Source organism: Nanorana parkeri, unplaced genomic scaffold (assembly GCF_000935625.1).
Source record: "Nanorana parkeri isolate BGI_ZX_2015 unplaced genomic scaffold, ASM93562v1 scaffold217, whole genome shotgun sequence".
Classification (NCBI taxonomy): Eukaryota; Metazoa; Chordata; class Amphibia; order Anura; family Dicroglossidae; genus Nanorana; species Nanorana parkeri.
Genome location: NW_017306485.1, coordinates 1,357,868 through 1,384,499, shown reverse-complemented (window position 1 = coordinate 1,384,499; position 26,632 = coordinate 1,357,868). Strand labels below are relative to the sequence as shown.

Here is a 26,632-nt window from a genome sequence, read left to right as displayed (position 1 = left end):
AGTACTGGTATTGGGGCATCCCTATTTAAGACGATGCGATGAGTGTGAAAAACATCATGTGTGAATCTTGGTGAAACCTTTGATCAATTGTTTCCCTTGAATTTTATTATACTAATACTTTTTTTGTTTTGTTTGGGTGTAATATGATCTCATTGCACTTATATGTGACATTTGCCTTTCTTTAGAATTGAAAAAAAATGTTTTAAGATTCTTTACGGGAAACACATTATTTTGTGTCATTCCTTTGGTTCTAGTCCTATTATTTGTAGCTGCATATTTGACATTCTTTGACATTATCTAGGTAACATCTAAGTGACGTACATCATCTAGAAAACTATTAGTATATATACACCTAACTTCAAATTTACTTCCGATACCTTTGTGTGAGGGACATGATGAAGTTTCTCATCCTGTCTGCTATCATTTTATGTCAAGTTTTATCTCCAACTGTGAGCTCCATGATCAAACTTTACAATGGGGGATATGAAGACATTGTTATTGCAATCAACCCGAGTGTGACAGAGGACCTGAAAATAATTACAAGTATCCAGGTATTTAAAAATAAATATATACAATATATATATATTATATATATATATATATATATATATATATATATATATATATATATACACTTTATATAACTTTATGCATTTTATGTACTTTTTTTCCTTAATTTATATACATATATTTTTAAGAACATGGTTAAAGAAGCTACTTCGTATCTTTTTACCGCAACAAAGAAAAGAGTCTTCATCCAAAGTGTTAAAATATTAATACCGTCTACTTGGAGTAACAAGAACTATAGCAAGAGCACCACAGAAACTTATGATAAGGTAATATCTACAAGATATGTAATATGATGTACTGGAGTTAATTTAATACAAATTGATGAGGATGCTTTAAAATATTGATCAATATTTTCTTTTAAGCAAATACAATAATAATGCAGTAAGGAAACATATATACGGTAATTATTCTTCCAAAAATAAAAATAAATGCCTAAAATTCAATCCAAAAACTTTCCACTATAATTCAAATTTTTAAAGCTCGTCCTGAACCTGAATAAACAGTTCCGTATTTATCCACATCCATAAGAGATTCATTTAAGTTGTCCACATTTTAAATAGGTGTTGCTTAAGTGTGAATGCAACCTTAATGGTCTCCCCAATTCTGAAAAGTCCAGGCAGATGCTTATTCATCATGCAAAACTGCCATTGAGGCATCTGATTGGTCCAAAATTCATCCTGCAGACCCCTTTATGCCACAATGAGATTTCATAAATTTTACTTCCTGAGCTTTACTTCAACGGCAAGTTTTCTCTTAAAAAACAATGACTCTTGCTGAAAGTCTAACAGAGTGATTCTAGGGACTACATCACTAATAACTACAAGAAGGATTACATTTATCTATATCTATTAAATGGGAGGTACCCATGTGGAGATACCACATCCCATGTGGGAGGTACCAATGTGGAGATGTTTGGATCTATCAGCATGTTCATTGTAAAACAAAGCTGCATGTTGAGCATGACACAGATTTTTTACACTTGTTCAGTAAATATTTATTTTATCAAGGCATTTGCATCACCTATTGCTTAGAAAGTGGATAATATTGGGGTTATGGTGCAAGTATGCATGATACTAAAATTGAACATCGGCTTTATCACCTGTACTACTCCGTAAGGAACGCGTGTATCTCAATAAGTTGAGTTGGAGGCTTACAATGTGTCTATTTAGTGTGATTTTCACCTTGAAGATGACTGTTCTACCATCTTGGGGCGTATTATATCTGGATTTATGGACAGGCTTTATTTGTATCAATATAAATGTATTACATTTGGTCTGGTCTTAGGGATTAGTACTCTGTGAAGTGCGGCCATGTCTTTAATTGTATTAAAATATATTTACAGACATATGATATTATAGATAATATTTTATTACTGGACATAATAAAGTTTTGTGATTCCAATGTAATCCTGCTATTGTGATCTATTGGATCTGAATAGTTTACTCACATATGAGGTGTTACAATAGGACCCTATTATAGTCAAAGTAGTTTGCCTATCAGCCCTAAGGATTCACCCTCCGCAAATTTTACAAAGGACTCACTAAACCCTTGATGACTCGAACCAAGGCATATTAGTCCATTCCTAGTGGTAACCACTTTAATAAGTTGACATGGTAATTGTGTCTGTGTGTGTTGTGAGGATCTTACTGTCAGGATTGTGGATGATGTGTTTGTTTCACCTATGTTTCTCACATACACATGGTGAGGGGCTCTAGAGTAATTGGCTGATGTGCAGACAAATGTTTGCTTTCTTAGAATCCTAATAAGTTCTGCTCCGGGTCTTGGAAAACCAAAAACATTGTAGAGCTTTGGGTCATAATAAGCCTCCACTCTGGGTCCACATCTTACCTGGTAGCCAGACCTCATTATTAGTGAGCTATCCACAAGACACACAGGTTGCTCTGCTACTGAGTGCAAAGGCTGAGTTCTAACTGAACACTAAAAAGTTGTATTGGGGAACCCATGAGTGACACCCTGTTAGTCAAGAACTGAGCTAGACTAAACTGAGTATAGTTAGAATCTCAGATGAGGAGATGCTTTATTTTATGTTATGGACTTGCTGTACAAAGCCCTCCTGCCCTCCAACAATGTTTGTTTGCTGCCTTGCTCAATAAAAGTGCAGGAAAAACCTGCTTGGACTGTTTCTGGGTGTTCCTGCTCCTGTTTACCGCTACTTAAACTAGTTGTCTGCCTTACAGTGTGTATAAATAATATTTATGGGTATGCTTGTTTTTGTATTAGGCTGATATAATTGTTGCCAATCCTTATTCAAAAAATGGAAATACTCCCTACACTTTGCAATATGGACGCTGTGGAGAACCAGGAAAATACATTCATTTTACACCAAACTTCTTACTCGATGATTCATTGCTAACAGCATATGGACCTAGAGGTAAGAAGAACTATGTACTATAATTTCCTAGGAGATATTATTATTTATTAATTAGATTAATTCTGTTGTTTTTAAGAGGCACTAAACATTGTAATAGTCTATATATGTATGTATAAGCAGGATTGTAACTAAATGAGGCACTGTCGCTTTAATCTTTGTCTCAAATGCAATTCCCCTAGTATTACAGAATGCCAATTGCTTTCATAGCAATCTTATACATGTTTATCAAACTTATATACATGTAGTCATATCCAAATGTATTTGCCAAATGCTATTGCAACCTGCTTAAATCACTACGTACCCAGACAGCTCAGCCTTCCTGTGCATCTGGGCCCCACAGAAGTCCCTTGATCTACTATGGATATAGATACACCTTTGTATTAAGAAACATAATTGATTCTGTTAGCAAAGCTTCACTTTTGATTAAATATTTTTGGTAGTTTCATCTTTATAAGATTAGTTTGGGAAGTTTTGTAATATGATATACTTTCCTCTTAGATTTTGGTGACTATTGAAGCATAGAGGACATGGCAAGATGGGAAGAGTATTGTACTCTGAGCAGTGTTGCTCCAGTCACTGATGGCCAAAAGTAGTAAAGTGATTGTGTCAGTGATGGACATATGAATACTGTTTTGCATGATCAGTGTACATAGCACTTACATAGCACTTACATAAATTGAAATTATTAGCCCATGTAAATAGTTATTTGTCACTAAACAGATGTTGCTAAAATGTATAATGTTTATGCAAAAATATAAATATATTATTTTAGGTTTTTTAAGTTTTATTTCCAGCTAGTTTTGAACATATGCTGAGGTACTAAACGGTTTTTGCAGTGGGACAATTACAGTAATTATGTAATATTATATAATAATTTAAAAATATTATAATATTAATGTATGAAAGCAGTCTTTGTAACAAGCAAGAAATCTTGGAGTTTTTCTTTAAATAAGTCTGTACCTACGGTACGACTGTTTCTGGTAAAATATCGATCTATAACACAGCTGTTTTTACAGGACGTGTGTTTGTTCATGAATGGGCTCACCTTCGCTGGGGAGTTTTTGATGAGTACAATACAGAAACACCTTTCTACATATCAAGCAAAACCGAAGTAGAAGCAACAAGGTAATAAAAACCTGTAACAGTGAAGCATGCAACATAAATAAAGACAGCACACTCCGCTATGGCATCTATACACTGCCGTCTGCTGTCAATCACAAGGAAGGTGGACATTATGAGGAACTAGTGTCTCAGTTTTCCCATCAGGTTCTGTCCGCTATTAAACTAAGGGGAGGCAGACCTGATTAGGAACTACTGTTTTAACATTAGGCTTTGCCTCCCCCCAAGAGCTTTGCCTTCCTTGGCCGCTGTACCTGTCTGTCTGACACAGTGGCCGGGCAGGGAACTCAGAAACGTTGAGCCTATGATTTTATCAGGCTTGGTGTTACTGAGCTGCATAATGGCTGGTATGAGCACTACAGACGTAGTGCCGGCCCTTACCCTGCCTCCATGTAACAAGTTCTAACAGGCACATAAATCTTTGCACACACCTACATTTGTCATGCAGAGGCAAGACAATTCTGAAGAGTGTTTAGGACATTGGTTTGAATTCCAGGGACTTGTGTCAGGCTGAACAAAGCAGAATCAATACACAAAAGCAAATAATTTCCATTTCATTGTATGATTTACTATGTCAGCCATTCCCTGTAGTGGTGTGAGTAAGAGGCAAACAAACCACAAAATACTGGCCCTGCTTCCATGGAATGAGTGTAAATTATGTTATGATTGAGACTAGAATAAAGTAATCTATTTTATTCTTAATGGCATATTAACAATCTGTATCTGTCATACTGTATGTGAATAAAGTTTACTGATAAATACAAATTTACGGATTACTGATATGTTGCAGGTGTTCCTCACGCATAAGTGGGCAATACTGGAAACAAACAACTCAATGCACAGGAAACAGATGTTCCGCCAAATGTGCTAAGAATCCAGCAACAGGTCTCTATGAAGATGGATGTATTTTCTATCCTGATAAAAGACAAATTGCTACTGCATCCATTATGTATATGCAATCAATAAATGACGTGAGTATGCAAAGTTTGTACATTCCCAAAAATTAGGTTTTAAAAGGCATATTTTGATTGACCCATGCAGGCAACGCAACATGCTCACCTTAATGGCACCCACCGCAGTTGCTTATACTTACACTTCCATTATTCCCCTGTTGCTCGACTGTGCTGAGGAGACTTGACTTACTTCCCTTCTTCCCTTGTGATGGTATGCATGCTTGGTTCTTAGCCATTCACACACTATCACCACACACTATCAAATGGGTGCGGGAGAGGGTCCTCCATGTCAAATCTTCTTCATTACAAGGCTTCATCAGTTCTCCCGGTAAATGGGGATGTAGGGTAGCAAAAGGAAGTTAAACAGTGGCCAAGGCTGGCATGAAAGTGTACCTATTGCTTGCCCTGCATGGGTGAAGCACAGATTCACTTTCAATATATAAAGATTCAAAATATATTCTTTATGTTATATTCTGACTCCGATTGTTGTATTAGCGATTTATCCCTTGCTGAGACCTCTATGCCTGGCCTGTATAAGCTGATGCAATCACTGCGGACAATCCTTATCAGATAGCTGAACTCAACAAATACCTTTCCATCTATGAAATGCTTTATTGCAGATAACGGGATACAGCAGACAACAGGCTACAGCAGATGGTATTTGAAGGTCAAGGATGATAATATTTCCAGGCTTGCATGTACATGTGGTCTTGCTATAGGCAGCCATGACACTAACACAAGTTGTTGAAGAAGGGGGAAATACATCATAGATGGGAGGGAACACAGAAAAACATGGTGCGATAACCAAATTACCCACAGTATAATAACCAGCTATACAATACCAAAGATAATGGCTTGAGGAAAATTAACTATGTAATTCTTATTTCACATTAATATGAATATTAACTGTGGCTATGCACTGTGTTATATTTTTATAACTGTGTAACAGCACGTGTTAAGTTCAAGCTGTCAGCACCTTTCTCTTGAAAAATATATATAGGACTTCAATTAAAGCCCAATCCCAGCCAAAATGTTTACTAGAACTTCGTCTGGGTTTTTATTGATGTGTATGTGTCTATGACTGCAGTGGGAAGATTCTAAGGTTCATTGTGACAGCAACAAAAAGGCACAACACCTGCCTTGATATAGGTTCCTGTGTGACTTCCCCACAGTCAGTCAGTCACTTACCGCCTCCATGTGGGGGACAACTGCAGCTTTGCTTCCTAAAGGCCAGTAGCACTCCATAGCAGCCAGTAACTTAGGTGCCCCTCCCATCAGGGGAGATCCCCACAAGTTCCCTTACCCCTAGGTGCACTGTGCTGGCAGGGCCCACCATAGATTATGCACAGCCCACCAAAGAATCACAGGTGGGCTCTGCAATACCTTTTGGTGGGCTTTGCAGGATCCATGGGGACTTTGCACCTTGCAAAGCCCACCACAGATCCTGCACAGCCCCCCTGAGATCTGGCAGACTGCAGGGTCTCAGGATCTGTGGGGGGCTTTGCAGGACTTGTGGGGGGTTTTCAGGATCAGAAATCCTGCACAGCCCCCCTGAGACCCTGCAGACTGCAGGGCCTCCAGGGGGCTGTGCAGGATCTGTGGGGGGCTTTGCAGGGTCTCGGGCCTGTGCAGGATCTGTGGTGGGCTCTGCCCACCATAGACCCCGCAGAGCTCACCACAAATCTTGCTAAGCCCCCCTGAGACCACAGCTTTCCTGCTATGCTAATAGCGGAACATGTCAAAAGCTGGATACAGTGTTTGCACTGTATCCAGCGACTGACAGGTCACGCAAAAAGTATTAAACAGGAAGGGGTGGGGTAAATTTAGTGGGGGTGGGGGCGCCCGTGTTTTGCCTTGCCTAGGGCAGCCCCAAACCAGAATACACCACTGCGTTCAGGGACCACCAATTGAAATAGATCCGACTGACCCAGATCGCCTTGGTATGCGATCCGGGCCAGTCACAATTAGGCAGCGGCAGCCAATAAACAGGTAGGTTAGACGGCTGCTTCCTCCTCGCTAGGACCCAGTGAGGCCCCCACAAGCGGCCGTCTAATCTGCCTGTTTAGAGGTCACCGCCGCTGCCTGATTGTGACCGGCCCGTCTACAGAGGCGAACCGAGACGTTCAGGTCCCCCGTGAGAGCCGTACAAGGCCGTTAGGCAGTGATGTTGAACGTTTCTTAAACCCGAGCGCCAAAACTGCAATACCAAACTTATTTTCAGTGCTGGCACTTTGAGATAAATAAATTGATTTTGCGTCGCAGTTTGGGCACTCGGGTTCAAAAAGGTTCGCCATCATGCCCTAGGCCCTCAGGCCTGGGGCCTAGTTTTTTTAGTTACAGATACATCCGCACAGTGTAGAAACCCTGGAGGGAAGGGCCTGTGCCAGGAAGTGCCTCAGGAGGAGAATTTGGAAAAATACTATATCCCTACAGTTGAAAGAGAAATATGGCTAATTTTTGCATCTCCCTTTAGGCAGCAAGTAAAATGTGCCAGGGTTTCCAAATAATTTAATCTACAACCTTACTCTTTGAATGAATTTAGGTAGTAAATAAAACCATTTCCAAAATCCATTTTTGGTTTAGGCTTTTTGATGTATTCCCGGAAGCATGGAATCATTTATTTTTCATTGTAATTCCCTGACATCACTGTGCCCAGAATTAGTTATTTATCTATGACAACCTAGTCTCAAGTCTCTGAATACTTACTGTCCTTTTAATCCCCAATAAATGACCCATTGTGATAGAGTGAAATGTGTGTGGAAGGTTGAAGCTATCATAAAATAAATAATTGTCTTTTGTTGGTAGGTATTTTAGTTTTAAAAACATTTTCTTTAGCTTTCTGCTGTTTTAATAGTTAATTTAATTTACATATTTTTTCAGGTTACTGCTTTCTGTGATTCCACTAATCACAATAACGAGGCACCAAATCTACAAAACAGAATGTGTAATTACCGTAGTGCATGGGAAGTTATCATGAACTCAACAGACATGATCTCCTCTCCACCAAGAACCAGTTACAGCATTCCTGAACCCACTTTCACTCTGCTACAGCCTAGAAATAGAATCGTGACTCTTGTCCTTGACACTTCAGGAAGCATGGGAGGTGTATGTAATTTTTTTAAACTATATATATTACTAATAAAAGAAAAGCTAAATCACTGGGCCTGCTTCACTGGTCCTGAAACACCTATTTCTTTTAAGAGCCTTTGTATTTATGTTCTAAGATATGTGGGCTTCTCAAACAAAACTATTTAGTTTACCACTGATGTGATGTATGAAAATATTTTGATACCCAATAATGCTGTGATCATTATAGTTCTACCTGTTATGGTGTCTTTCTTTTACAGAATAAGCGTATAGAACGACTGTACCAGGCTGCATCCATATTTCTTCTTCAAATTATTGAAACAGGATCTTCTGTTGGAATTGTCATATTCTCAAGCTCAGCACACATTTCTTCACCATTGGTGACAATTACTAATGACAACCAACGAGAGAATCTAAAATCCCTGCTTCCAACTGTTGCTTCTGGAGGGACAAACATTTGTGCAGGGATCCTGTCAGGTTTGACGGTAATTTTTTTTTACATTTTAATAAATATAGTCTCAGTCAAGTTTATGAACAAATCAAAGGTTATCCAATATTTGTATTTTTAGGTAAATAGCGGCTATGATGGATCCACATATGGCACAGAAATAGTTTTGTTGACTGATGGAGAAGATAATTATGATACCACATTGTGTTTTCCTAATGCAACAGCCAGTGGAGCTATAATACATTTTATAGCTTTGGGACCAAGTGCATCAAAAGCTCTTGAAGATATTGCCAACATGACAGGTGAGTTAAAAGCAGAATTTCAACCTCACCTTTTTCTGTTAGCACCAGCCCAGGATTGTGATTTCAGGCTCTCTATGTGTGGGATATTGTTATACTGTGGCAGGGAGATTGCCCAGCTGTGCATTCATAGCCTCATATAATCCTGTATTGTTTTGGAAGTCTCAAGCTGTAAAGATAGAAAGTAATAATATGAATAATATGCAGACCCTCAAACATAACCCCTTCTAAGGGATCCCTGTGCAAATGCTTCTGTTTTATGGCATTTGCCCGGTTAGGAAGGCTTTGCATAAAATGCCAGATATTAAAGGAGAACTATGGGGTCAGGGCTTTTCCCCATAGTTCTCCTTAGGGTAACGTGAGGACACAAAATAGCATCCTCCCGTTACCCTAAGCTCAGTATACCGCAAGCTACAACTCGCGGTATACTGAGACGCTGCAGCCGGAGCGGATCCCGACATCGATGCCGAGATCCGCCCAGCTGCGTGAGTGACAGCTGGCTCTGCCTATCTAGAGGCAGAGCCAGCTGTACCCGCCCCCTCCTCCGTCCGTTCCGCCTGTCAGCGCTGGTGGATCGGTGCGGGGAGGGGGGAATCCAGCCCCTCCCCTGTCACGGCAGAGAGCCGTGACAGGATCGAGAGGTGAGCGAACGCCGGTATATGTTCGCTCACCTCCCGATCTACTGAGCTGACCTGTGACAGTCTCATTGTCACAGGTCGGCTAGAACTATGAGGTGAGTGAGAAGCACTCACCTCATAGTTCTCCTTTAATAATACACATAGAAGGGAATTCATCAAAACGGGAGAACACAAAATCTGGAGCAGCTGTGCACCGCAACCAATCAGTTTCTCTCTTTCATTTTCAAATATTAACCTAACAAACTGAAGAGAGAAGCTGACTGGTTGCCATGCATGCTGCTCCAGATTTGCTTGCTCCACTTTTGATAAATTCCCCCCCATAGAGGCTAACAGCACTGAGTACCTTAAGAAGTAAACCATGCTAGAGGCTTCGCACTACATGGATTCTAATGCAAGCCTCTATGGACTGACACCACCAATGTAGCAGTATTTTTTTCCTGCCACTGACACCAATGCAGTGGCATTTTTCCAGCTAAAACGAATGCAAACTAATCCGAATTTCCGATTTCCCGAAATTCGTTAGCGGTAGTCTGGATGAAATTTCGTTGCAGCAAAATGACATTAGAAAAAAAAAAGACATATTTTTTTTTTAGTCTGCAAAAGATGAAAAAAAAAATTAAATTATGAGGTTCCCCCAAATTCATACCTAAAGGGTCTTGTATGAATTGGGGTGGAACCTCACGCTTTTTTTTTTCATCTTCTGCAGACTAAAATCAAATGTCATTTTGCTGCCACGAACAAACGAAACGAACTTTCGACCGGAATACTGCTAACTAATTTCATCCGAATCCCGAGACTAATTCAATTTCAGACACGAATCCGAAAAACGAAATAATGCAAAATCCAAATCAAAACGAAACTAAACAATTTTTTTGCTGGTGCACATGTCTAAGCTACAGCACACCAGCACACCTTGACTCCAAGGTCAGTTGCTATTGGTTACCACAATTCAGTGATCTTCTTGTCTAGGGGTAAATTCACTCACTTTGCCCACCAGCACTTACTACCCTTTTGGATAATCGATTAAAGCAATGTCCATACTGTAGATATGATGCTGAAAACTTTATTGTAGAACTTCAGGGAGAGAGGTTTAGGGTTAGGATCATCCAGGCGGTTGTAGACTCCATTATATGGCAGAGTGTGGTCGCTGTCTCCATGCACAGCAATACTTGAGGCAGAAGTCACCAGTCATGTTTATCCTTGTCATCAGTAAAAACCACTGGGCCTGCAGCCATCAGGCTCCAGATTTACCACCCAGCTAGTCCCCAGGCTCCAGGCCTGTCCACAGGCAGCCTCCCCACAGGCAGGGCAGAGGAAGAGAGAGCTCACATGGTCCACCCCAAGTATTTATCTTCTCCTCCAGCATGCACCACTGGCCATTGTCTCACAAGGATTGGCTGGAGAGGGATATCTACTCATAGTGATCTCTCATTGGTTGCTCTGCTCTGTGACCAGGGTACACCCCTCAGCAGACAGATGCAAATGATGACAGATTGATTAGGGGAAACCAAATGCACATAGACTACAAATCAGCATCAGACTGCATGCAGTCTGAAAATACTAAATTTAATAGCACTCTTTCCTACAGGGTGCTACAAAGGTAACATTATATATAAAAATATTATCTAATATTTATTTTACAGGAGGCTTGAATTTTAAAGCAACAGATGACCTTCAGGCTAATGGCTTGATTGATGCCTTCAGTCAAATTCAAACAAAAACTGGAGATAATTCCCAGCAAGTTCTCCAGGTAATTCTTAGGGATCTGTGCATAGTTTAGCCAAAATTGTTGCACTTGCAGTTTATAAATATTATTATTATTATTACATTCCTATTTTATATAGTGCTTGTATATGACACTTTGGTTACAGAGCATTTAGAAAAATAATAATATTTCCTGCACAGCGCACTGGAAGCTGCTACCTCCTCAACTCCTCTTCCAGGTGCCAGATGGAATTTATGGTTGCCAAAGCAGGGTACAACAGAGGGAAACTGCATCTGGTGTTCAGAAAGTTTACTACTGCTCAATGTTTGAAGGAGTTGTTCCGCTGCACTGCATAGGCTTTTGAAGAATGCTAAAACAGCAAAAATGCTGCATCTCAGTGGGGTACCAGGTCTAGGAACACTGAGGAACATTTATTAAACAAATTAGTGGCAGACCCTATTCCAGAGTTTTTATGTCTATTTTTTTAATTCTGGGTGGCAAACTGTGATAGACTTACACAGGAATGCCTCACACCTTCATTTTTTGATCATTTGTGGACTATTATAGACCTATAGATTAAAGATATGAAAGATGTAGCCTTTATTGAGAAATTCTACAAGCTGTGGTGAGACTCTTTGCAATCTGCTGTCAACAGCCAATTCATCTGTGGTGGTGAAATCAGTGTGTCAGGGTGGAGAATGCCTAGGTTAACTGCCACCTGAGGCAGCCATTGTTGCCTCCTCCCCCTGCATTGAGAATGGAGTATTGCATAGACATATTGGCTCCAGTGTTGACCCCCCACATTGCCTTACTAGAGTACCTAGAGGTTGCCCAAAATGGCTGCTGGATGGTGCCTACATACAATTGCGAACAGTTTTTCTGCCTGTGTTTTATCTGAAAAACGTTTCCTCTAACAGCACTCAAAGAGGGTTTGCCATCCATCTTGTTGTGAAAAAAGTGAATTTCATTGAGATACACTAAACTCAGGAGTTCAATCTTAAAAGTGTATTCCAGTACCTCCGCTATTACCGCAAATGTAGGTTATTTGTGCATTGCTCAGCTGTAGATCCTCACATCATCTCTGAATTCATGCTCACACAGTCCTTCCTTCTGGAGGGTGGCTACTTTTGTTCCCCAAGGTCCCTTTGTGTTGTAATGTAGCCACCGCTCCAATCTCACTCCCGTGATAGACTACAATCTCATGTTTAGTTTACTCATTTGTATTGAGATTGTAGTCCATCATTGTTGACATGTTGTCAATTTTCCATGGCCAATCAAGTTTAAAGTTTTTGATTCAAACTTTAATTTTACAGGACTGTTTGATGATTGATGGAATTGGTGAAATATAATGTCATAATCACCAGTTCATGAGTTCCAGTTTGCTTTTTGGTAGTGAGAAGAAAATGAACAGTGAATATTGTCATTAAATGTTATGTATGTGCTTATCTATTTATCAGCTTGAAAGCATTGGAAAAACACTTGCCACTAATGTCTGTTTGAATGGAACCATTTATATTGACAACACTGTGGGAAATGACACAGTCTTTTTAATCACGTGGCAAACTCAAGTACCTATAATTGAATTAATAGACCCGAATGGAAAAGTATATACTGCTGCAGATTTCACCAGAGATAATAGCACCAAAACATCAACGCTTAAAATCCAAGGAATAGCTGAGGTAATATTATTATGCATCTAATTACAGTACTTCCTGTTACCTGTATAATAGTTCAAGGTATGTCTAATACAAAGTAAGACAAAAAGCTGGCAGCCAACCAAAAACTAGACAAAAGCTTTTGGTGACATGAACTAAATTGGGCAGCAGTCATTTCAGGGTTATGCTACTTGGCAGAATTTTTGTTTTTATGTTTCTAAATTTAAATTATTAGGAACTAGTAATGGAAAGCAAGGAAAAAAATCTTTTCAGAAATATTACTACACTACAAATTTCACTGTTCCAGCTACAAATGTTCTCCATTCACATGTATAATTACCAATTCTGGGAAGACTGCCTAGCAGTTTCCCTTACAAGTCCAACCCGGAACCCCTGACCCTGCTTGGCAAGAACCCTGAATACAAGGTGACCTTAATGGACCTGTACAGTATATAAAGACTTAGTCAAAAATTTAAACTTATTTGTACCAAAAGGAACTCGAGCTTCCAAAGAAGCATCTGTAGAAATTTCAATATAGACAAACACCATACAGTTAGTGTATTGACGGGGATTTCAACCGCTGCAAGGCAGACATGCAGGCCATTAGGATACCATGATGGCCTTCTTAAGAGTCTTGCAAACCAAATGAATAAGTGCAGAGACCACTACTTTCTCTTGTGAAAAAGGAGATGAAAATGTGTTGTCATCACTAGCAGAGTGAGGTTGATCTGTCGCCCCTATTTTCCCAGAAGATGCAGAGATCTCAGGAAAATCTCTTCCTTTGCAGAGGAATCAGAGGGTGATGGCGATGGTGGGGAGCACTTTTTACTCTACTTTTTAGTAATAATTTTCTCCACATGCAAAACAAAAACTTCTAAAACAGAAGTAAGACTTTCCATAAGAGTTTCAATAAAATAGAAGAGAGCCAGCCACAAAGTAGAACCTGAGAGCGATTTACAGGTGAGAAAAAAAGAGCCTGACCCAGGGGAGGGATACACTTTTCCACATGTTGCACAGTTCATCTCAGTGCCTACTGCACTAGCACCAGTGTCCTTAACAGGGTCTGCCATGCCCCAGCTCCACAAGCCTGAACCCACCAAGCCGCCAGGGATGAAGGAGGTTCAGCAAGCTTACCACTCTCAGAGAAACAAGTTTGTTTTAAAGTACAGCTACTGCATCCTCTGTGCTGACAGAAAGCCCGGGAAGCAGCGCTGGCAATGTCACCTGCCGCCTCAGAAGCAGTGAACCTGTCAGCCGAACTAGGCCAGAGCACCTACCTGTCAGGCGAAGAAGGCTAGAGCACTATCTCCCAAACAGAGAGCCTCCCACCTAGATGGGAACCCTGTTAGCCTGGGAGAGATACTGTGACAAACCAGTCCAGCGGCCAGTCTGTCATATGCATCTCCCGTGAGATATCTCACAGGCTGTCCCACATTTCATCAGGGCTATCACAGAAAATCTCACTCTCTCAGGCAGAGAACTGCATGCGCTCGATGGCTAAGCCGGAGAGAGTACAAGGATCTATATTACTCAGCCTGTCACCCAGCTCAGCTGCTAAATGAAGATCACTAAAAAGTGAAGAAAAAAATAAACATAAAAAACAACACCCTACTAGGGATTAAAATTAGGAGCAAAGATCCCCAGCAGGGAGATACATAGGTCCTTACCACTTGAGGCTAGGCAAAAAACTGAGCTGCCTTGGATGGGGGTATGGCCTCTAGCAGGTGCCGCTCCCAGAGCCGAGCTTCTTTTTTTAATGCCTAGCGTCGTACCCCTGCAAGTGGCAGTATAACTTATCACTACAGAGATCAAGATGTACGCTGTGTCCTTCAATGAACGAAAGATAAATATTTTTTTGTATTCTATTTTAGCTGCCCAGATTGCACTCTTACATCTCTTATTAGATTCCTTGTAGATCTGAAATGCCAGTGTTGTTTTCTTATTTATATTTTTGTTTTTACCCTCGCATTCAGCCACATAGGTTTGACTTTTAATTTTTCTATTTTTTTAATTATTATTATCCAATGGGATACACTGGCAAGTGCCATTGTTTAATATGATCTTAAAACACTCCCACTTGTTCTCAGCGTTCTTTGTTCCCATTTGGAATCATACAGTAGGGAGCACAGTGTATTCAAATTAGCCTTTTTGAAGTTTGGAGTTCTTGTCATACCAACATGCCTCTCTTTTCTTTAACTTATTCTGCAACTAGCTCCATGTTTGAAATGATTACATCTAACAGTGCCCCAGTTGGGACACCATCTGATCCATCAAATTGTCCTTCAATAATGTCAAGAAATGGCAAGCCTTAGCTAAGTGAGGTTCCATCTGCCCAATCGATGTTGGGATAATTAAAGTCTCCCATAATAATAATATTGTCTTGTTTCCCAGCCATTTAAGTGTGTGGGAGGAGCTTAGTTTCCTCTTCATCCTTTATGTTAGGGGGGCCTATAGCATACACTCATAATCAGTTTATAGTTTGTTTCAGTCATATGTACCTCCATCCAAAATGATTATGCACCGTCACAACTTTCATTAGTTGTATACATATCTTTTCATTTTGTGCTACAAAAAAAGGACAGACAGGTTAATCTGTCAGCACGACCATGATTGTCAAAGAATATGCTGTTTACTGGGCGCTCAAGTTTGACACATTGCAGATCGGATGGATAGGTTGTTGGGTGGGGCTGGGCAAGACCCAGCTGTCATGGTACACATTAGTACTAATGACAAAATTAGAGAGAGCTTGAGCACCCTATAAAATATCTCAAGGACTTAGGGGCCAAGTTAAAGAAAATAACCTCCAAGTTGGTGTCACGATAAGCCTGGTCCCGGTGACAGATAACCATGTCTGTCCATCTAATAACCAAGTCCCCTACCACCATTATCTGCTCTCCTTACCTACATTCCTGTTCCCATTATTACTGGAGCAGTCACTAGCAGCTAGCGGAGGTATTCCTCTCCAGCAATGCTACCCCTGAACTAACACCCCCAATATCATGCATATTTATTGGGGTGTGCCAAGTCAGGACTAGCCTCTCTAACACTTTTACCTCTACCTCACCTTTGAACTGTAATCTACTTACCCTTGGCTCCTGCACTTCCATATCTCCACCCCCTCTGTATTGGCCTCTGCCAGCACCTGATGGGTGAGGTTCAGGCTCTTCTCCATGATTTTAATGCTCTGCAGTGTTGCCAGTTGATTCTTTAGATCCAGATGTCCCCACAGTGCTCCTGCAATACTCAGTGTGCCCAGCAGTACTCACAGTCCCCAACACATATTACAGTGCCCACTAATCCTCCCATTGCCCAGTGCACCACTGTTTTCTGAGTGCCCAACAGTTTTCACAATGCCCAACAGCTCTCACAATGCCCAGCAATCCTAACAGTATGCAACAATTCTTACAGTTCCCAATAGTTCTCAAAGTGGCCAACAGTCCTCGCAGTGCAGTCCTCATGATGCCTAACACCCTCACAGTGCCCCAGCTGTGCTCTGCAATGCTATAATGCAGTAGAGTGTTGCATGATAAGGGATTTACATAACATTAATGAGTGTCAGACCATTATGCAGACTTTAAGGAGGGACATTTTTTTTAAAACCTTGTGTTTTAAATTAAAATTAAGTCCCCACTGTTTGAAAAAATATACTCGTTTAGATACAGAATGATTTGTGGGATTGTAGGGTGCTGTAAATATATATATATATTTTTTTTTTTCCAGAGAGGATCATGGGTTTACATCCTTTGCAATTCATATGCATTATCCCAAGTTGTATCAATTATTGTGAACTCCATGGCAACAGATATAAATACTTCTCCAATAACTGTAAAGGCTCACATGAGTAACAACAAGAACAGTTACCCCAACCCAATGGTTGTCTATGCAGTAGTTCAACAAGGGTTGGTCCCGGTGACAGGAGTCAACGTTACAGCCATAATTGCTGCGGATAATGTGAATTCAATTACTCTGGAGCTTTTGGACAATGGAGCAGGTAACTCAAATAAAATGTTTTTGTTACTTAAAGTAGTATGAAACTCTCAAACATTTTTTAATATTGAATTCAGATCAAACAAATATACATTGCCCAGCAAACTATTTCTTTAAATGTTTGCCACTTAGTTATCATGTTTCTGAACAGCTGGCTCCAACTCTCTCAGCTCCGGTTCCCCTAAAGCGGACCTTTACACTCAAAAAGCTAACTCTATCAATGCATACCTCTATGTATGTTGATTAATAAAAACATAGACACGTCAGGTGTAAAATGCTGTAATTGTGAAATACTTACACTTGCACAGTATTCACTTTCTGCTTCCAACGGGACAAATTACTTCAGTTTGCCAAAACAATGCACATTGGGATTGCCTTGTACCGTGCCTGGCCTTACCCACAATATACTGAGCTTTGGGTCATGGGTGGAGGTTAGTATATGTCCTCCCATTACCCTAAAGAGAACTGTGGGGGAAAACACTTACCCCATAGTTCTCTTTTAACAAAGCTAGCAGGGAACCCAGACAGTCACCGGAATTACCTGATCCCTGAAAACCCTTCACTTATTGGTGTCCCCTCACTTTCCAGAGGTTGCAGAGTGTAGATTGAGGGCACCTGTGCTCCCTTTTCTTCTTACACTAGCGAGAACTCCTTCAGAAGATGGCACCAAACAAAAAAATGTGTCTGTTTTGTTAATTTATAAAACAAAGAACAATATTTATTTTTAATGAAATTTGGGGGTGTTTTTTCCCCCTACCATATCACTTTACTAAATCATCAGCAAAGGAACTCAATGTTTGCTCAGAGGTGCGCCGCTGAAAAGAATACTTACATCCAACACAATTTAGCTTGTGTTTGATGCCTGTGTCCTCTGCTTCACTCTTTGGTTCTTCCCACCTGTCCCTTCATCATTACCTCCATTCATCATTCATTGTCCTTTAGTTACATAGGGACTGGCAGGAAAATCTACAGAGTACAGCAGAGGATGTAGGTAGCTTGAAGTGTGTCAGATGAGAAGATTCCTTGGGCGGCACAGATTTAGATTATTCTCTAGTTACTATGAAATTAAAATTCAGGTGTTAGGAACTGCTGAATAGTGTTCGGTTCGAATTTGAGCTTTAGAACATGGAAAAAATTCAAATTCGAACTCAATGCAAGTCTATGGGACCAGAACTTTGATAATAAAATGTTCCCATTTTGAATGCTTATATGCAAGTTATTGGCCATAAAAAGTGTATGGGAATTCGGGGTACTCCCCCGGGGCACATGTATCAATGGAAAATTTAAGTTATATGTGCCTATCACACAGGTGCCAAAAAACAATTGGGTCTTGAGTGTTGGTGTTGTCTGCACACTGCAACCCCTCACAGTTACTCTTAGTGAGCGCAGGGATGACTATGCCCAATCGTGGATCACCTGTTACAACTATAAACAGTTGGGTGGAGCTAGCTGTCCCTGCTAGCTCCGCCCAATTGTTTAAAAGGTGTTGGCATCTGTCAAAATGCCATTCTGCGGAGGGGGTTCATCGCAGCTGACGGGATGGCGGTCGTCTGTTTTTTTAAAATTATTTATGTTTTTTTTTATTGTTTAATTTTTTTATGTCATCAAGTCGTCGTCGTCGTCGTGGACAACGCTGGACGTCGTGATTGACCCTGGAATACGTCGGTGGATCAATTTTTTTTATTTTTTTTAATAAAGGGCTTGTCAAAAATCCTTTGTTGCGTTTTTTTTTAAAAATAAAGGATTTTTGATTAAAGTCTGTTTTTTTTTAATTTAATCTTTTTTTTTTAACCCTTTAGTGAATGGGTAGGGGTACAAGTATCCTTTACTCATTCACAAGGGGGAGGTGGCATCTGGGTGCCCCTATATTAAAGGGGTACCCTAATATGAATAAGCCCCCTGCCCACACCCCCACAACCAAAGCCCCAGGGCTCGTGGGGAAGAGACCCTTGTCCCCAACGGCACTGAGACAAGGTGCTTTTCCAGGGGCGACCTGGTATCGCAGGGAGCGGGGGGGGGCGTTTGCTCCTCCCCCCCCCCCTTTCCTGCTCTGCCAGGCCTGTGCTCGGATCAAGGGTCTGGTTGGGAATTTTAGGGGGGACCCCACATTTTTTTCTTCCCACATTTTTTGGGGTGGGGTTCCTCCTTAAAATTCCTATCAGACATTAAGAGCCTGGTATGACTTTAAGGGGAAACCCCACACACTTTTTTATTTGTTTTTTTTCTACATGGGCTCCCTCTTAAAATTCCTACCAGACCTTAAGGGTCTGTTATGACTTTTAGGGGGGAACTCCAAACTTATTTTTTTTTAAATGGGGTCCCTCCTAACATTCCTAAAAAAAACTTCCTGGTAAAAAATGTCTTTAGAAATGTCAGTTTTGCTGCAGCAGGTTCTTTACATCATACAGATGCACCACTTTACAGGAAGTTTAAGGGGACCCCCCAGGCCAGATATTTAAAGAAATGTTTAACTTTTATTGTTACCATTTAAGTGATGTTAAAATCACTGCTTCTTTAAAAACTGTATTTTTTAAAAGTTTTTTTTCCCATAGATTAATGTCCCCCAGGGCAGTACCCAAATCCCCATACACCTTTTTATGGCCAATACATTGCATACAAGGCTTCCAAATTTGATTTTCAAAGTTCTACCCCCATAGACTTGCATTGAGTTCATGTTCGTATTCGATCTTTTCCCATGTTCTAAAGTTCGAGCAGGACTGATTAATTTTGATAAATGCCAGCCAGTCAACGGAGTCTGTGGACAGGCGCACTCTTTTATCTGTCACATAACCTCCAGCAGCACTGAATTTCCGTTCGGAAAGCTAGCTGGATGCAGGGCAGCCCTGTAGGTCCATTGCATATTGGGTAAGTTCTGGCCAGTGATCGTTTCTCAAGACCCAGTAAGTCAGTGGATCGTCTGTTGGAAAGCTCTCCATGTCAGCTCTTGCCCCTAGGTAATCCTGCACCATATGATGCAGATGCTACCGATGGGTGCCTAAAGCTAACAGCCCTGGGCACTGAAGACTAAAAAAATTTCTAAAGGCATCAGTCAGGCGGCCCTTTTCTCCACCACTCATCCTGTGCTCCCTTTGTGAGGGCAGGATGAGCTCTGCAAAAGTACGCTTGTAACATGGATCAAGAAGGGTTGCCAACCAGTAACGATCCCCCTCCTTGATACCACAAATCCTCGGGTCATTTCACAGACTTTGTAGAATAAGGGAGCACATGCAATGTAAGTTTGAGGAGGCATGAGAATCAGAGTCTTCAGGGTCACTGAGGATAACACTATCGTGAACTACCTCCTCCCAGCCACGTACTACTCCTTGGGTTTCTGGGGACTGAAAACCATCCCTGCTGCCGTATGTCTCTGCTTCAATGCCGCCATGGCTGCCATAATCCTTCTCCTCTTGTAGATGTACAATGATTCTGCGCTGGGTTGTGAATAAATTATTCTAAATGTGCGTGCTAGCGTGAAAATAAGGAGGCTGCAGCAAAAAGTGACCCTTAGGTCAACACACAGAAATTCAAATATGCAGCGCAGCGCAATTAACAAATTAGCAATTCCTCTTGTGTTTTCTGCGGCCCCGCAGGAATGGTTTCTGCATCAAGGGGGCCTAGAGAGGAAAGGAAGTCCTCCTCTTCCTCCCGCTCTACTGCCTCAAGTGCCCCATCCATAATTCCCTGCAGAGTATGCTCCAGCAGGAACACAAGAGGGATAGTGGCACTGATGCATTCATTGTCACGGCTCACCATCCTTGTTGCCTCCTCAAATGGTGACAGTACAGTGCACACATCCTTTATCAGCAGCCACTGGCGTGGGGAAAAAAAGCCAAGGTCCCCTGAGCCTGTCCTTGTGCCATACTCACGCAGGCACTCTGCTGCATGTGCAGCCACGGCAGCATTGCCAAAGAAGAGTTCCACCCGGTGGGCATGTTACAAATCAGATGATTTGTAGGCAGGTGGAATTCCCGTTGAATTTCAGCCAGACGAACACTGAAATGGCTACAGACTTTTCTGGTCTGCCTCAGAAGATCTTGCAGCCCTGGGTACCTGTTTAAGAAACGCTGCGCCACCAAATTGAGGACATGTGCCAAGCATGGTTCAACTTTCCCTGTCGGAGGGCGAAGAGAAGGTTGCTACCATTGTCGCAAACAACCATTCCTGGCTCAAGCTGCTGTGATGTTAACCACCTCTGGGCCTGTCCGTGCCGAGCTGAAATAATCTCTGCTCCGGTGTGGCTCCTGTCCCCTAGACAAACCAGCTCAAGCACTGCATGGCATCTTTTAGCCTGACCCATTGCGTAGCCCCTTGAACGCTTAGGGCGAACTGCTGGTTCACAGGACAATTCAGCAGAAGAGGCCATCGTGGAGGAGGAAGGGGGGGGTGAAGCCGACAGATTTCGCATCATCACCACCAGCTTTTTGGAGGTGTGATGGCTGAACAAGCTCCAGCACTGAGCCCCACCCCGCATTCTTCCCAGCTGCAAGTAAAGTTACCCAGTGTGCCGTGAAGGAAATATAACATCCCTGACCATGCTTGCTGGACCACGTGTCAGCGGCCACCACTTTTGCCTTTGGACTGCATAGGAGGGTCTGCCTCTCCTTGTTGGCCTTTCAGACATGATGTGGATTGCAATAAAAGACTGCTATAATAGACAGACTTCTATAATAGACAGACTGCTATAATAGACAGACTGCTATAATAGACTGATTGTTACAATAGACTGCTATAATAGACTGACTGCTATAGTACACTGATATAGACTTTATCTCCTACGCCAGCAACACACTACATAAGGCTGCGGTGTAAGCTGGGACTTAGCTTTGCCCAATCATGGCTCTTACAGAGTACTTTGCCATGATTGGGCAAAGTCTTGCACCTGACCTGTAGTCAGGTGCAAGGCTTTGGCCAATCAGGGCTTCACAAGGTGAACACAAGAACTAGTGATGTTCGAGTCGAACTCTTGTTCAACTCGAACATGGAGCCCAACACTACTCCTGAAATGGTTCCTTTTTGGCTACTTCAGCAGTAATATCTTCCTAAATGAGACAGGTAAAAAGATGCTGACACAATAACCAGAGTATATATGCTTTTTATATATGAAATTAAAATAAAATCTTCGATATGTTATCTTTACTGGTTTAGGGTTGTCCTATTGGCATTGTATATTGAAAAAACATGCTCTCTTTAAATCATTCTATTCATTTTACAGGTGCTGATCTTATTAAAAATGATGGCATCTACTCAAGATATTTCACAGCCTTTACAATAAACGGAAGGTATAGTTTAAAGGTCCGTGTGGAGGGTAAAGACAGCAGTGATTATGCCTTACCTACAAATGGTGCTTTCTATGTACCTGGATATGTAGACAATGGTAAGAACTGACCATATATGCTCGCAAAGATTTGAACTAATAACAGTAACATATTATTGTATGCGCTTTAAAGCTAAGCGGCATAATTATAGAGCAGTGAAAGCTACATTCCAAACCAATTTAGCCACAAACTAGCTGTGGGGCATTCATTCTCTTTAAAAAACACATTTGTAGAAAAGGGTGGCCTGCACATTGGCTGAGTCAAGTGGCATTTAGATATTCCTTGTTCCTTTACTATTAACCTTATTGTAACTACAGTGCATTTTTCATTTGTTCACAGAAATGTATGTGCCCATACACAGCTGAATCAGCAAATAATTTGATTCACTATAGAGTAGGGTTGCCACCTGTCTGGGATTCACCCGGACAGTTTGGTTTTGGAGTTTTGTGTCCGGATGTCAGGCCAGCTGACACAAGCTACTAAGTGTCAATAAATTTTTCGTCAGATGCGGCTGCCTGAGGTCCCCAGAAAAACGAGACCTCAGGCAGCCACATCTTCCTGTGAGCCTCGGGCACCTGTAAACAGATACCGGCCCGCACATCTCCTCCGGTTCTTTCCTGACAGCATACTGCCTGCCTCCGGTCCTCAGGTGAGACCCTTGAACTTCTGGCGCAGCCCACCTGAGACCCCACACAGTCATCTGTGAGCCCGCATAGCCCACCTAAGCGCGTGCATAGCCCACCTGAGAGCCTGCAGAATCCACCTGAGAGCCCACATAGCCCTGTAGATATCCTGCACAGGCTACCTGAGACCTGAGACATCAGAGCATCACACCGGAACAATACAGAGTATGTCGCTTCATATTATTTTGTATTACTGTATAATGTATTGCTGGGATTTGTAGTCCTCTGTAGCCAGTCTCCTTACTCCCTCCCCTGGCTGTGTCTTCTTGCTCTTTCTCCTGGCTGCCTCTCCTCTATAGTCTAAAAAAAAAAAGTGGCGCTAGAGTGTTCAGATTTCACTTAAAGAAAAGGTGGCAACCTACTATAGAAACTTGCTATTGACAGTGTTAAACATTTGTCTTTACACAGGCCACCACTTGGAGGGCTATTAAATATTAAAAAAAAAAAACATTTTCAGTGTTCAGTTTTATGAACTCGATGGACTTGTGTCTTTTTTCAACCTGACTAAATATGTAACTAAACCCTTGCAGTGTGGGGTAGCCCGCATTTAATACCACCACCTACTGGCAGAACTACCAAGCACAGCATATTTTGCAGTGATTTCTGTGCAAACTGCATGCTAACAGGATGCTATTTCTGTGTGATATTTCTGTATCTGTTTGGCTTTTTCTAAACCCAGCCTGATTTCTGGTGTGCAGGGGATTGTGGGAAGTTCATAGAGAAACATATTTCACACAGTTATATAGTTAGTGCTTAATCTGGAACACTAGCAATGCAAAGAAAGCCACCAATCCAACCTTCATATTGCCTGTTACCTTTTGTCTCATTTTGTTTACAGGTTTCTACAGCATTAGATTTTTTTGACAATATTAAAATGTTATCTTCTCTTCTTTATCACAGGTACTCTCATTCTGAATCCTCCAGACCCTGCAACTAATGCTGTTAATATTACAAGCATCCCCGTGGGAGACTTTAGCAGGATAGTTTCTGGTGGCTCATTTGTGGTCTCTGATGTTCCTGCCGTTATCCCAGGAGACATCTACAGACCAGACAAGATAACAGACTTGATGGGACAAATAATTAATTATACAGTTGTTTTATCCTGGACAGCAACTGGAGATGACTTGGACCAAGGGAGCGGTGAGTGACCCTCTGTGGTCATGATAGTGACAGGTTTCTAAGGCCAATGTAATGCTTGTGATCCTGCCAAAGTCTATAACCCCTTCTTCCTTATTGCTCAACTGCCACTAAATCTTTTTTACTGTTTTGGTCAAAATGTCAATCACCTTTCAATTGCTGCCTGTGTTCCCATTTGGGAGATTTTACCTGACTTTTTACCTGACAGAACAGTGAGTGAAAATCTTCCCAATCCTCTAAACAGACCCCTGATATAATCTCTTTTTCTGGATGAAAAAGAGATCCTTTATGAGTGTTCCTGTTCATTGATAACATGAGGACATGGTATGTTTACTATAACAACAACTATGAATGAACAGGAGGTGATGTAGATCACTCCCATTCATTCATAATTGAGGATATACGGTAGTAACCATACCATGTCCTCAATTATCTACAAACATCACTGATCGCTGAGTGTTTGTGCTCGCTCTCCTCTCTGACACACTATCACAGGAGGCTGAGCTAGCAGAGCAGGGAGGAGAGCCCAGCCTCCTGTGACAACGTGGGCTGTCTCCGCCCCCACACTGCTCTGCCGGACTGTGAGAGGCGGCTGAGCAGTGTGGGAAGAGAGACACCGGCCGCTCACAGCGCTCTCCTCCCACAGCGCTCTGCCGGCTGTCACTTTCTCTCCTCCCCGCTGGGACACAGAGCAGCACCCAGCGGGGAGGAAAGAAACCACGGATGTGCCACACAAGCTACAGTAAAAATGAATTTTCTAGTAGCGTGAGAAAGTTTGCGAATGTCTATCAGGACTTTACTGCTGTCTGTGTCCACATGAAGGAGATTTTATCTCACTTCCTGTCCAGGCAGTGGAAGTCAGACAAAGAAGGAAGACAAATGAGCTCTACAGGGAAAGATGAGAAATATGACAGAAAACTCTATTCAACAAAGGACACCGACAGAAATTAAAACCTGCCAGAGGTTTTTGCCCTTTGCCCTTTTGCTTTTAAAACTACAAAAAAAGTTTTAGCTTCTGAATATAGTATAAAGAAAAAGCAACACAAGGCAGCTTGTAGTATTTTGTCCTGTGAAAAGTGTAATCATCTTTATAGCTTAGTGAATTAATCTGATTTTCTTATTTGCCCAATATCTCATTCATTGTGAACCAGATAAATGATATCTAAACACAAATTAATACATTTTTGTTCCTATCAAATAATTTTTTTTTATATATTGCAGCTTACCAGGCCTTAGACGTGGTGGCTGCATTAGTTTTCTTTCTTCAGACTATGAAGATTTTCAGCAGGTACAGAAAATTCCTGTTGAGCTTGCTAGAAATACAATGCCCCTGCCACTTCCTGTGAACTGATACAATGAAGTGAGTGTCGTCATGCTAGGACACAAAGTGTGTTATTTGCAGGATGATCAGGTTAAAATAGAAGAAGAAAAAAACAAAAACAAAAGAAAACTAATGCAGTCACCACATGTAAGGAACAGTAATTGGCAACATGTAAAAATGTTGTCTACGGATTTCACATAGCCTTTAAATAGACCTATAACTAGATGATATTTAGTTTACTAAAGCCCCGTGTATAATAAACAACTGCAACTGTTTTTCACCTTTTTTTAAATGTATATTCCATCTCAGTGTGCAGCTTTTCTTCAGCCTTTTTCAGACACTTTTTGTCTACATGCACTTGCAACAGCATCAGCTGCATATCATTGCTCTGGCCCAGTTTACTGCTAGTGACAACTGTGGACCATGCCTGCCCAATATGGGTCAGCACGGTCACTTGTGGTGTCCATCAGGGGAACATGTGGCAGAGTGATGATGTAGCTGCACCACCGGGAGACAGTTGTCACCCCATAACAGAAAATACTTGAACAAGGACCTACATGGCAGCATCACCAAGTGTTCATTTACTGAGAACTGCAGGTTACAAAAGCAACTTTTAAAATTACATTGTTAAAGCTTATAAGAGATTCTAGTAATTGGTTTGGAATCTACTTTATTTTTGACTAGTTAAAAATAAATGACAGTGGTCTGCTATCATCTGGCTGCTCAGAGTGTTTCCATATTTTTCCTAAATAACCTTTAAATGTCTAAATGTGGGATTGAAATAACTATGGAAAATTTTCATGTGATGGTGACCCTATGCTATGTTTGTGTTACAGCTTCTAGTTACGTCTTGCGAATGAGTACTGATCCAAGTGAGCTACTGAACAACTTTTCCAATGCCACCTCAGTTAATGTTTCCAGTCTGATTCCGCGCATAGCTGGGTCCAGGGAAATGTTTACATTTGTACCAGACAATGTTACTATAGAAAATGGAACTATACTATATTTTTCTATAATTGCAGTAGATAAAGTATCCCAGCAGTCTGATGTGTCTAACATAGCACAAGCAGCATTGCTTATACCACCTATAGAACCTACTACGACACCGTCACCAACAACTACAGTTCCATCAACTGCATACAGATCCACAACTGAATACAAGTCAACAACTGAACACAGAGCAACAACAACATTCAGAGCAATAACAACAACATCCAGAACAACAGCAACATCCAGAGCAGCAACATCCAGAGCAACAACAACAACATCCAGAGCAACAACAACATTCAAAGCAACAACATCCAGAACAACAGAAACATCTAA

General features: G+C 41.3%; 1 protein-coding gene across 1 annotated transcript; it reads left to right on the top strand.

Moving 5' to 3' along the window:
- The first annotated feature begins 395 nt into the window (after positions 1-395).
- Positions 396-26,632, top strand: LOC108786576 (epithelial chloride channel protein-like). The gene is made up of 15 exons (XM_018555897.1): positions 396-551; positions 699-836; positions 2,812-2,962; positions 3,979-4,087; positions 4,872-5,052; positions 7,915-8,139; positions 8,382-8,606; positions 8,691-8,871; positions 11,150-11,256; positions 12,669-12,890; positions 16,587-16,857; positions 22,066-22,227; positions 23,752-23,991; positions 26,146-26,432; positions 26,489-26,632. Exons 1-15 carry the CDS (start codon positions 396-398, stop codon positions 26,630-26,632), a joined length of 2,799 nt encoding a protein of 932 aa, XP_018411399.1.